At 31.3% G+C, this 12,014-nt stretch overlaps 2 protein-coding genes across 3 annotated transcripts in view; one reads left to right on the forward strand and one right to left on the reverse strand.

Moving 5' to 3' along the window:
* Positions 1-5,442, forward strand: part of LOC130894576 (cyclic AMP-dependent transcription factor ATF-6 alpha) — a 14,162-nt gene extending 8,720 nt beyond the window's left edge. Inside the window, exons 3-6 of the mRNA XM_057801476.1 lie at positions 917-1,254; positions 1,749-1,883; positions 1,945-2,171; positions 2,277-5,442. Coding sequence (XP_057657459.1) covers positions 917-1,254; positions 1,749-1,883; positions 1,945-2,171; positions 2,277-2,527 — 951 coding nt within the window. The 3' untranslated portion in view covers positions 2,528-5,442. The remainder of the gene's footprint in view (positions 1-916; positions 1,255-1,748; positions 1,884-1,944; positions 2,172-2,276) is intronic.
* Positions 3,090-12,012, reverse strand: LOC130894577 (sulfiredoxin-1). Of its 2 annotated transcripts, XM_057801477.1 has the most exons (3): positions 10,687-12,012; positions 7,783-10,031; positions 3,090-7,710 (listed from the first exon to the last, which is right to left on the reverse strand). In XM_057801477.1, the coding sequence occupies exons 1-2, from the start codon at positions 11,861-11,863 to the stop codon at positions 9,670-9,672; spliced, it is 1,539 nt and encodes a 512-aa protein (XP_057657460.1). In that variant the 5' UTR covers positions 11,864-12,012; the 3' UTR covers positions 3,090-7,710; positions 7,783-9,669. The 2 variants fall into 2 exon arrangements, with proteins under 2 accessions (XP_057657460.1, XP_057657461.1); XM_057801478.1 differs by lacking the exon at positions 10,687-12,012 and having other exon boundaries at positions 7,307-7,710; positions 7,783-8,159.
* Between the last annotated feature and the right edge of the window lie 2 nt (positions 12,013-12,014).

Here is a 12,014-nt window from a genome sequence, read left to right on the forward strand (position 1 = left end):
GAAAGTTGGCAAATTTAAGTGAACAACGTGCCGCTGTGAAATTTTGTTTTCTACTCGGTAAAAACGCTGCAGACTGTTGACAACTGCTTACAAAGATGGTGCTATGGGGAAAATTCGAATGTATGAGTGGTTTTCTGGATTTAAAAATGGCGACATGTCGATTGATGACAAACCTCGCTCTGGACATCCATCAACTGCCCGTATCGATGAAAATGCTGAAAGAATTCAATAGCTTGTGCGCACAGACCGTTAATCAATTGTCTGAAATCAGTGGAATATCTTGGAGCTCGGTTCAGTAAACAGGTAACTGGTTATTCCATCATGACAACGTACCTGCACACTCAGCCATCACTGTTAGCTAGTTTTTGGTTAAAAATAACATGGTTCCGCTGCCCCACGCACCTTACTCGCCTGACCTGGCTCCGTGCGACTTTTTCTTGTTTCCACGCATAAAAAGGGGCATGAAAGAACGGCGATTTGAAAACATTGAAGACATCAAGAAAAGAACGAGACAGGAGTTTGCAGCCATCTCCAAAGATGAATTCAAACAATGTTTCGAACAGTTGAAGCACCACTGGGACAAATGTATTACTTGCAATAGAGAGTATTTTGAAGGGGGTGAGGTTGTTTTTTAAATATATAGCATTTAAAAAATAATTCCAGTTATTTTTGGGTACCCCCTCGTATGTGTACTATCCAGTTGAATTCCGTATATGTGAATATGAATTTATTATGCTGGTAATTGTTTTTAATAAATTAAAGGTAATCTTCCATTCTCCTATGTGGCAGAGGTTATATTGCAGGTTTACTCGAGCAATTAAATGAAATTTAAAAATATTTCCTTCATTATCGAGTCGATGAGTTATGTACATGAATTATTAAGAAAAAATTATTATAACAGTAAATTTTGTTTCAGGAAAATGAACAACTGAAAGAAAAACTTTTCGAATTCAAGCCAAATTTTGTCTTTAATCCCCACAATAAAGTAATTAAACCCAGTATCTTTCTTTGCGTATGTTTATTGGTAGTGGGAGTAAATTTGAATATAGTAAGGAATCCGTTTAGTATAAAATCACCACAAGTAGGATTATTAAAATCGAGTAAACCTCAATTGAGTGACCACCATGGCAGAAGTTTGTTATGGACCGCAGAAGATAGTGATGAAAATAAAACTTCATCATTTTCAACGTTTTTCATGTGCCCTGCCACAATTAATCAAACAGAAAGCGCTAGGCTGGTACTAGAACTAGAAAGGTAAAATATTAAATTAAATAATTTTAATAATTACTTGGCGGTATTCCAGATAATTGTTACTATCTTAATATATAAAAATTCAGTGTTCGTGTGTATATTCCGAATGAATTCAAAAAAAGGTCATGAAAGTTGGTATATATATATATGTAATTTGGTCGAACTTAAATGATAGGATAGTTAATAATCAAATTAATGGTCTCAATAATTATTAATAAACTGATTGTTATTATTAGTTTCCATAAGCCTGGAACAGATGGCGCCTTAAGCGAATTTCTTTACAGAGAACTGTAAAATGTTGTCCGTTGCACCTTGTAGATGGCGCCACACTTTAATGTGATAAATTTTCTTAGGCTACACACTACACATCCTTTAAAAATCACTCAGCCACAGCAAAGAAGGGTCTGCTAGTTTTTCTATATACAGTTCTACATATGAAAATATAATTTCATCCTGATCTAAAATATTGTTTAAATACATTTTAAGAACACTTTTAGGTGGATAGGGAAGCCTGTAGATTTGCCAGCAAAGCTTAATATAAATTCAAATGCAGCAGTTCCAGTTAATACAAAAAAAGTTCATCCAAAAAGGAAGAAATACAGGTTGGATAGTTCGGTAGCTTCTTACAGAAGGTAGAATTTCCAAGTTAACTGTAATTTTGCAAGTTGTTGTTCTTTTTTTATTTTATTTCAGGTATAAAAGTGAAAAACCAAATTATGAGACATCGAAAAACGAAATTCAAGTATTTTCTGTAACTCCAGACCAAATGTATTCGGAATTTTTCGAAGCAATTAATAGACAAGAAGATACGTTTTATGTTGTGTCTTTTACAGATCAACATATGATGTTACCTGCGTTGTATCATAACAAGACGAGAAGACCGAAAATGTCTCTCATCATGCCGTCAATGTTACCAAACGGTAAAATAAATAAAAATCCTACCATTTTCTTGAATTCAATTAAAGATATATTTTGATTATTTCACAGATTATCATTTTTTTAATACTCTACATTTTTATTTTCAGATACAGTTTCGAAAACTTCATTAATACCATTAATGCAAATCGATTGCGAAGTTCTCGACACCAGATTAATCCACGTAAAACACGGAGTCATCCCCCAACACTTCAGAAAATATGACAATGTCACTAAAAAAGAACCAACAGAAAACGACCCTATCATTAGTGACGCTAATACCACAAAAACGAATTATTACGAAAACAACTACAAACCTTATTTTGTGAAACCTCATGACAGGTTTTTTAAACTGAATTAAATATAAGTTTGTGCGTTTGTGAAGTGTTTGCAAAAAAATTTGTCAGATTGTAGTAGAAGAATTCACACGATTCTTTTAATTGATGTAAAATTGCTCTTTTTGGACGATTCGGATGACTTGAAATATTACTTTAATAATTATTAATCTTAACTATTGATTAAACATTCTCTCCATTTGTATTTATGTGTGTACTTCATCTGATTGCCTTCATTTGTAATTATGAATTTTTTTGGCGCTTCTTGCTAATCCTTGTTATATGTTTTGGTCCTACCATATTTTTCTTCTACTGTCACTAATTTACTGCTTTTATCACAAAAAATGCAGTCTCTTAAAAAATTGTCAATAAAAAAACATTGTTTTGTCTCTAAATTCTTTCATCAATCGCTCTTTTTCTTATATTCTGATTTATTTGTTGTTTTTCGAATTTCCACTATGTGAAAAATGTATAACCTCATCCATGGTTGATTCTGATGCTCTACAGTAAAATTTTCATTTATTAGTTTCTAGATTATTAGTCGCTTAAAAGGATGTCAATTTGGTCAGAAATTAAAAGAAACAAAGATTTTTGCAGATTATGATTTTCGATCTCGATATAGACTAGGCCAGGGGTCGGCAACCTTTTTTTGGCCGGGGGTCAAAATCAAACAAAATGCGAGTATTAAAGATACTTTAAGTAAAAGAAAAATCTCTTTTACTTTTTGTTTGTTCATGGTAACTTTTTTAAATAATAACATTTATTTCACTAGGTCAATATTATTGTACTACTGTACTACACGTGCTATAACTATAACTGATATACAATCGGCCGATTCCATATCCAGTCAGGAGGGAGTCGGGCTTTAATTGATATTTTTATGTGTTACACTGGATTCAAATTTGGTACGTTCATAACTTTGCGACCAAAATTTTTTGGGAAAATAAAAAAAAGTTTGTATATCTTATACTCTATTTTCGGAACTAAAGTGGGTCTCTCGAAATCACCAAATGGGTCACTCGATGATCCACGGGTCATAGGTTGCCGACCCCTTAGACTAGACTATTTTATTTTTATTAATATTTAAAAATATTTTAAACAGTGTTGAATAACATAGTTGGTAATTTTTAAATTATTTACATATAAATGAATTCTTTACAGCATTAAAAATATTTTAGCTCTAATATCGATTTTCCAAGTTCACCAGATCATTTGAATTTATAGAATTCATGATGTTTCATTGAAATACACCAAAAATAAGGAAATTCAATAAGTAAAAAAAAAGAAATTCTAAATAACCTGCTGAAAATATTTAAGAAAATCTATATTGTTGACAGTTCCAGTTTTTCTTTTCATCCATTGTTTCTTAAAATTTTCCCCAACTGAAAAATTTTCATTTCAAATATATTCAATTGAAAAGATTGATAATGAAATGCTGAGAAGTTATACTACCCCTCAAACTTTTTTCCCGTTATCTCCGTTGGCTAGGTATAAAATATAAAAAGACTTGTCCACATACAACAAATTGCTTCTCTAAAAATAGATACTAAAACCCGTCTGGACAAATGGCATACAACTTTGGGGTTGTGCCAGTAAAAGTAACAATCAATTGATACAACGTAACAACAACTGCATAAGGACCTCAATGTAGAAAGTGTTAACCTAACCTAATCCAATTCGCGATACTATAACATGGTAACGTTGAGGTTATCTAACTCGACAATGCCAATTTAGTGAGAAGGCTTAATAGGATCAAGCCATTTGAGTTATTTTAATTGAAGTAGTTAAAATCAGACTACGTAAACGGTAGTGTTGCTAAAATTTACTAAGGTATGCTAAAGAATAGGACCTTGAGATTTAAGAATTTCCACGTTAGTTAAGTTAGGCTAGAAAAATATTGGTTATAGATCTTCATGATCAGATTTGTAATAACTGTTACCTTAGCGTTTATTACGTTGTTTTTTTATAAAAATAAGTGAGAAAACTTAAAAAAAATCGTCGACAGAGTCTTTTACTTATACCAATCGGATCATTATGGGAAATATGAAATCACTCACTTCATCCTCTATTTGAGGTTCGTCATACAGACTACTCCCGACACTACTGTCACTATCAGCAGAAACAACATAATCTTGATCTGTATCGTCTACATCTACGCCACTTTCTTCCTCGCCATTGTTGTACAACAACAAAAAACTAAGGCTATTTACTTTGACATATACAACAACAAAACTTCATATGTAACTCGTATCATCCAGTACTACAGGCCGGGACTCGCCAAACACTAAGCGTATGGTCCGGTACAAGAGACCGTATCATAAACAATAAAATATGCACGGCAAGACGGTTCACAGACAACTGAAGGTTACAAATAACAAATGGCGGGAAACTACTGAGCGGTAGAAAGTGGACGAACCATCAGGGATGCCAATTTGGAAGGGCCAAATTTCCCGTCCGGTCTCAGAGACATTAAACATGCGTGGAAAGTGTTATGTGATTAGAACATGTGGGGTTTCTCGTCTAATATAGAATACGTTAAGCTACAAATGTCTTTATGGATATGTGGATTTTTCAAATAAACAATTTATTTTTAAAGAAACCTCAAAATATTTTGATCCGTTTACAAGTTTTAACCAACAAAAATTTTATTTTACAGTGCACTTTAACTAATCCAAGCTGGGTAGTATAACCACTTAATATACTAAAAAACCGTTATTATTATTTGGCCACAGTTCTAAGAAACTAAGTAAAAATAAGTTCAGATTTAATGCCATGTGAAGGACTGCTTCACAAATAAACCCTTCGGGGAATATTCAATTATTTTGTACAATATTTAGTACAAATTGTTATATTAAGCAAAGTAGAATTAATTTAGTAGATTTTATATACTTGTTAAAGATGTACATATAATTTAAAAAATAAAACCGTTTGTTTCATGGTACTACTGGTTATAAAACTGCTTCATCCCTTTCATCCCTTTTCCAGCGGGCAACAAATTTAGTTAATAGTATTTTAGCAAAGGCTTTTCTATAATAGTCATATTTCGTTAAAAGTATGGATTTGTTAAACTTTTTCTATTTATACTTCTATTTTGTTTAAACTGTTTATCTTTGGCAAGTTTCCTTAACCTTCGGGCATGCGCGCGTTGTACTGAGTACAGTTAATTTTATTCAAAACTTTCGCGAATGTTTATTTTTACATTTAATTTTGCTAAAATAGATTATTTACTCTTACCTATGTTTTTTACAATGGATTAACTGAATTATAGCCAAACATTAGCTCCTAGTGCTTGTTTTACAGTAGTATTATTTCTTCTTTGTTTAATCAATATTTTAATTAAAACAATAAAAAATCCCATTGAATGATACTTATAGAGGATATTGATTATCAAGTATTAGAGGCACAAAAATTGAAAATATGTTTTATTTGATCAACATTTTATTACTAATTAATATACTGAAAACAAGTTTTATTTGAACAACATTTATTGTTTTTTAGGACTAAACCACTGCAGATATTTTTCTGTTTTCTATTATGTAAAGGTTGTGGTAGGGGTGGAATGAGGGGTGAGAAGTCTCGTTAATCCTTCAGGTATAAGGGAAAACCGAAACAAAACACCTGTAACACTCAGTACAACGGCGCACCCACCGGAAGGTTAAATCTAATACCCATTATATATCCTTATGTTTCAATCCAATTTCTATAATGGATATTATGGTCAAACAAAATTGGTGCACGATATACAGAGCAGTTCAGTGAAATACAACTTCCTGAGGAAGAGTCTCCTGCTGGGGAATTAAGGTTATAAACTGTATGTTTATTATAGTCTAGTTCAGTTTCGGTATCGGCCATAGGTGTAAATCTTGAAAGTATTGTTTGTAATATTAAAATTTCAAGTAATTGTGTAAGAGAATTAGGAAAAGTATGTTTTCTGGCCTGAAGTGTCAATATCGAAATATTGCGTAGGAATTACTTAGGTAGTGGATTATACACTTATGTTTTGCGTTTAGCAGGTACCATTTAACCTTCTATTAGTGCTCTGCATAATTCCAACCCTATTTCAGATTCGGCTTTCCTTTTTACGAGTATCCTACCGGCACGCCTTTGGCACACTATTTTCAGTGTTTGTGAATGGATAACAATAGGCTAAACCCATGTATTGACCCCAACCCGGGTGATATTACCTGCACTTGATAAAAAGAAAAAAAATTACAATGAAACCTCAGTGCCAAATTATGAAGGTGGCATACCTAATGAGGTTTTATTCCTCTATACCTTTCTGAAATAAAATATAAGATAATTTTTGGATTATTTATAATTCTTCCAAGCAGTCTTGATAATAGTATATTTTCAAAATTGAAATAATGCCAATTTTTCTATGTTTTGATAATTATTTAAATTAAACAATGTGTAAATAATTGTATGAAATGTGCGCGTATATTGTTCAAAACTTATTAATATTAATTGTATTGGGTTTACATTTACCAACGCATAATGAAATTTTCAATAAACTTTTGTATTGCACAATTTGAATATGACCTCTAACATTTGATAAAGATTTCAATAATTTGAAATTAACTTAACAAATCGCACATCTATGTCATATACAAAAATCGAAAATTTGTAAAAAGTTTTCTCGCCATCTACAATTTCATTAATTTTAGCATTGGAAGACTATTGCTTCAACAGTAAATTTTTGAAATCATATAAGTTATAGAATTTTTTATTGCCACAGAATTAAATTGATAGAAAATATTCATAATGTAGAGTTTATTGAAATTTCTTTCCATTAATAGTAAACAACATAAAAGTTAAAAATTTATTAGTCCAAAACTAACTATACTTAAAAAGAAAAATATAAAATTTTATAGTTTATTTTAAATCTGGTGTACTGGCACCTAAATAGCATTTCAAATCGTTAATATTAGATTTGATTAACTTCACTTTTATTGTATCTAACTTAAGCCTCTTGTGTGCAGCAAATCTATGACACCCTCCAAAACTGTAATAATAATTACCTCCTTTTCTGCCAGTTATCCAAAGAACATCTATTGGGGGAACTGTGTGCTTTTTCACTGGATCTAATAGAGTCATCATCAAGGATTCTACTTTACTTTCATCTAACTCTGGTATAAATGGTCTAAGAATAGCTGATATTGGCATATCGTAAATTTCATGAATATTTGCAGCATGTATACTAGTCATTCTTCTAAAGAATGGAAAAAATGTTTCACTATATTTTAAAAGTTTGGGAATCATTAAAAAAATATTGAAATCTTACCCAATATATATATTTATAACCTTCACGCTCTAAGACTAAAACAACAATGACTATCTACATTTAAAAAATGGATATTAAGTATTTATACACGTTCAGTGACACTTATCAATAAAACTACCTTAAATATCAACAACGATATGGGTGTATATCGGTATCAATGTTTTCATTACATATTAACACATAATTGTTCTTCACTTCAACTACAATGAACGAACAATTTATTTACTTGCATGCGTGGACCAAAGTTTGAAAAATTAATGACATGTGTGTGATCAACATAGAGCGACAAGAACATTTTAATAGAAGAAATTCTTATTTTATAATCGTTTTTTTTAATGTACTTTTATCATAAAAGGATCAAAATAAACATTGGATTAAAATATTAGGCCATGCTGTTAGCACATAGATGAAACATTTTTCATTTCATCTATGCGACGCCATGTGTGATGTTCTAAAATTGTATCACAAACATAGAGTAGTCTATGTTCTAAGCATACAATCCATTGGGGTTCATTTCTAATGCAAATCGCGGGCGAAATGGAAACACAGCACAAATTACAGAATATAGCCTGAGGCACACATATTTGTCATACGAGAAACAAGGTTTGTTCTTGGTAGCTGCACCGGAACTGGATCAGTGCAGGCCAGTTCGTGATTGTATAGAATTAATTTGATCGGAGACAAAGAACGATGTAGTAGTTGATTGTCGTATTTGATGTGATTCAAGCCTTGTAGTATTAACAATAATGCAAAACGATTTAGTACTTTTTGGTATTTTACATTCGTTCGAAGACAAAGATGTAGTGCCACCATTATCATATTACACTTATTGCACTGCACTAGCTGAAGTGATTCTAGACCCAGTACAGTGTACTGGGTGAACTAGTTCTCTTGTACTGCTACTAAGAACAACGACACTAGTGCTTTCTTCTACAAAGAATGCTGTAGTGTACACTTCCTGAACTATTTCTGCCAGTGCAGCTACCAAGAACAAATCTACAATGTTAATGCCACTTAACATGATGCAAGACAACGTGCAAGAAACTGCTTGAAATTTATTGCAAGATCATTTTATTTAATATTTGTGTGCGATTTAAAAATTATAATAACAAAACTAAGTGAAGTGTGATAGACAGAAAATAGTATTAATCATAATCCTAACCTCAAATTTCATTAAATATTTTGTGCCTAGCTTAACAATGAGAATAAAGTCAACACCATTTAAGCCTCTTATTTTCAAGCAAACATCAGTAACATATCGAATAAGACATAAGAATAACATAAGATCCTCAAACTTAAAGAATGTCATCTTGTTTGGAAAGTATAATCTGGTAATGGTAATAAACTCAAACTCTATCTATTTACAGGGCATAGAAAAAAAATCCTAAAAAACAGGCCATCACATGGGATGACCCCCTTAACTGAGGCAGAATACCACTTCTTGAGAAAGAGTCTCCTGCCGGGGAATTAAAGTGATAGACGACAAAATATCTAAAGTAATATTTTTTTGTTTTACAATGGAGTTGAAGATCATGAAAAAAAAATAAATAGACAAACTGTAAAACGCATTTAAATACGGTCCCTTGTGCAATAGGGGAGGTTTGGAATAAAATATGTCGTTCTGTTCATAGGACCGCTCTGAGCTATGGGAAAAGTTATTACTGGCCTATGGACCTCACCGGGGCTCAAAGTGTTAAATTTCACTTTGCCAATTTTAATGAATGACTGGAATCTTTAAATGAAGTATAATGTCGGGACTAGTTAAGTGGGTGCATTGAGTTTATAGAATTTCATAAATCTTTATAATTTGATGAAATATTTGGAAGAATGTAATAGATACAAGATTATTATAAAAAATTACAAATAACACAAACAGTGAACTAAATTTCATTTGAATCTCTTGTTTCTACTTCTTTGGGATGATGAAGATCGGCCTCTTTTCTTTTCTGTTTCTTTTAAATCGAACTTCTCCTTGATCTCTGTGATTACTTCATCCAGAACACTATCTAGAGCTTGGGGATCTATTTGAATATCATTTACTGGTATGATTGGTTCATTCAGTAATTTTGCTCTTATATAAGCTTTCTTTTTCTGGAATTGGATATCCGTTATCATATTAGGTTCAAAGTCAAAGGTCAACTTGTCTACTAGTTTCCGGACAGCTTCCTTTCTCTCTTCATTTACCTCTTCTATTGGATAATTCAACTTTTGAGGAAGAATTATCTCATTTCCAAACGGTAACACCTTTTCTGTCAAAGAAGAATTATTAGAACTAAAATACCTATTAGCAATGTGGATTTTTTTTTAATCAAATATTAATGAATTACATAAAATATATTAAAACATTACAATAAATAATTTAAAAAGTATCAAATATTCTGTGTTACTCACTGTTAGTATTTGTTGTGAAATTAAAATTTAAATGAAGCAAATTTGACCTCTAAAGGTATTTTTCTTTTCAAGTAACACATAAAATCGGACCTAGTTATCAGACTTTAACTAAATTGAATGAATAAAATCTAGGGGACTATAACTTTTAGAAAACAATATTTCCCTATCTCATTTCAACTATTTTGTGATGAAATCAGACACTTTTTTACTCAGACACCATAAGTTTAAACTTTAACACATGGTATCTCAAAATTAAGGAGTTCCGTGTACATAATCTGTTTGGGGCAAGTTGTCTGAAGAACCAAGATATCCCCAATTGATAATAAAATAAATTGTTCTTCATAGTACAAAGTGTTTAATGGACTTGCTTCATCCCCATTTATTTTGAAGAATAAAATCATGAATAAATATAATTTTGTTTGAAACCGCAGTTCAGAAATTTCAGTAATACTCATAAATCGTTCTAATTTAATGAGACACTAAAAAAAATATTAGATAATATGTAATTCTTACCTAAAAACATTTGAATTCCATCTACCAATACAGGAATCAACTCCACACATCTAATTTTATCTGGTTGCCTCATTTTTGATGTACAAACTAAAACTTTATTAGTGGCTACACAATTATCCCAAAATTTATTAAAATAAGGTAGGTCTTCTTTAGGATCTGCTCTTATTAAATTAGGGCTAGTAAATATATGACCAATTCCCACTTGTCTATCGGCTACATAACAAAGAATCAGTCCTTTTGGTGTATCAAAATCCATTAAACGGTCTTTTTCGTCTATATCAAATTTAACATTTGGTGCTTTATCTGAGCTAATATACTTTATACGATAATATACAGGAGTATCACTTTGTCTAGATGTATTAATTACTTTTTGACCATCTTTAGTCATATAATTATTATACAGTTGTATGTTCGAATAAATGTACAGTCTCAAACATTTCAAAAAACGTGTAGTATCACCTTTAAATGGATAAAAATTTAGTTTACGTTTATTTATATTAACTAATATTGTTGAGGACAACTTTTGTGTCAAACCTTCTGTATCAGTACAAATTTCTTCTTCATTTAGACCTCCCAGTAGATTAAATACCTCATTATAAAAGAGTTTGTAGTTAAATGATGGTACTGTTGGTATAACTTGAAATTGAATCTGACTTCCAGCAAATGTTTTGATTTCATTGAAAGCAGTGAACTTGGAATTTTTGTCTTTAACTGGGTTATCATCGTTACTCATATAGAGAAAAGTTCTTTTATAAAATACTGTTTTTACTTCGTGAAAAAGTTTTTTACCAGAAAGGAAAAATGATGATAAATCCAAATTTCCTTTTCTTTGGTACTCCTGGCTCAAGGCATCATCAGATAAGTCAGATGTTGCTTTTAACATTTTTATAACATCCACAACATTTTCACTAAACGTTGTCAAAGGTTTAGATATGCCCGATATTAGAATAGCAAAATGGCTCCAAGACCTAGCATCTTTACGGAAAAGCAAATTCTCTGCTAAGTTATGACATGCTTTTAAACACATACGAAATGGTGTTATTCCATTTAAATTTTTTTCAAACATTGATGAATGGTTATCAATGCCAATAACAACGTAAGATGGCTTAAATGAGGAACTAAATATTTCCTTATCGGCATCTTCGTAGTCACTATCACGATCCTCGTAACCGGACATTTAAGACTCTTAAATACTGAAAGCTTATATGTAATTAAGGTTTGCTGACTTCCCCAGAGAAATAAGTTAAATTGTTTTATTCACTTAAACAAAATGTAAATAAATTACAGAAAACATGTATGACAGGTATAGAAAAAGAAGACTCGCACAG

This window comes from Diorhabda carinulata, chromosome 5, assembly GCF_026250575.1.
Source record: "Diorhabda carinulata isolate Delta chromosome 5, icDioCari1.1, whole genome shotgun sequence".
NCBI lineage: Eukaryota > Metazoa > Arthropoda > Insecta > Coleoptera > Chrysomelidae > Diorhabda > Diorhabda carinulata.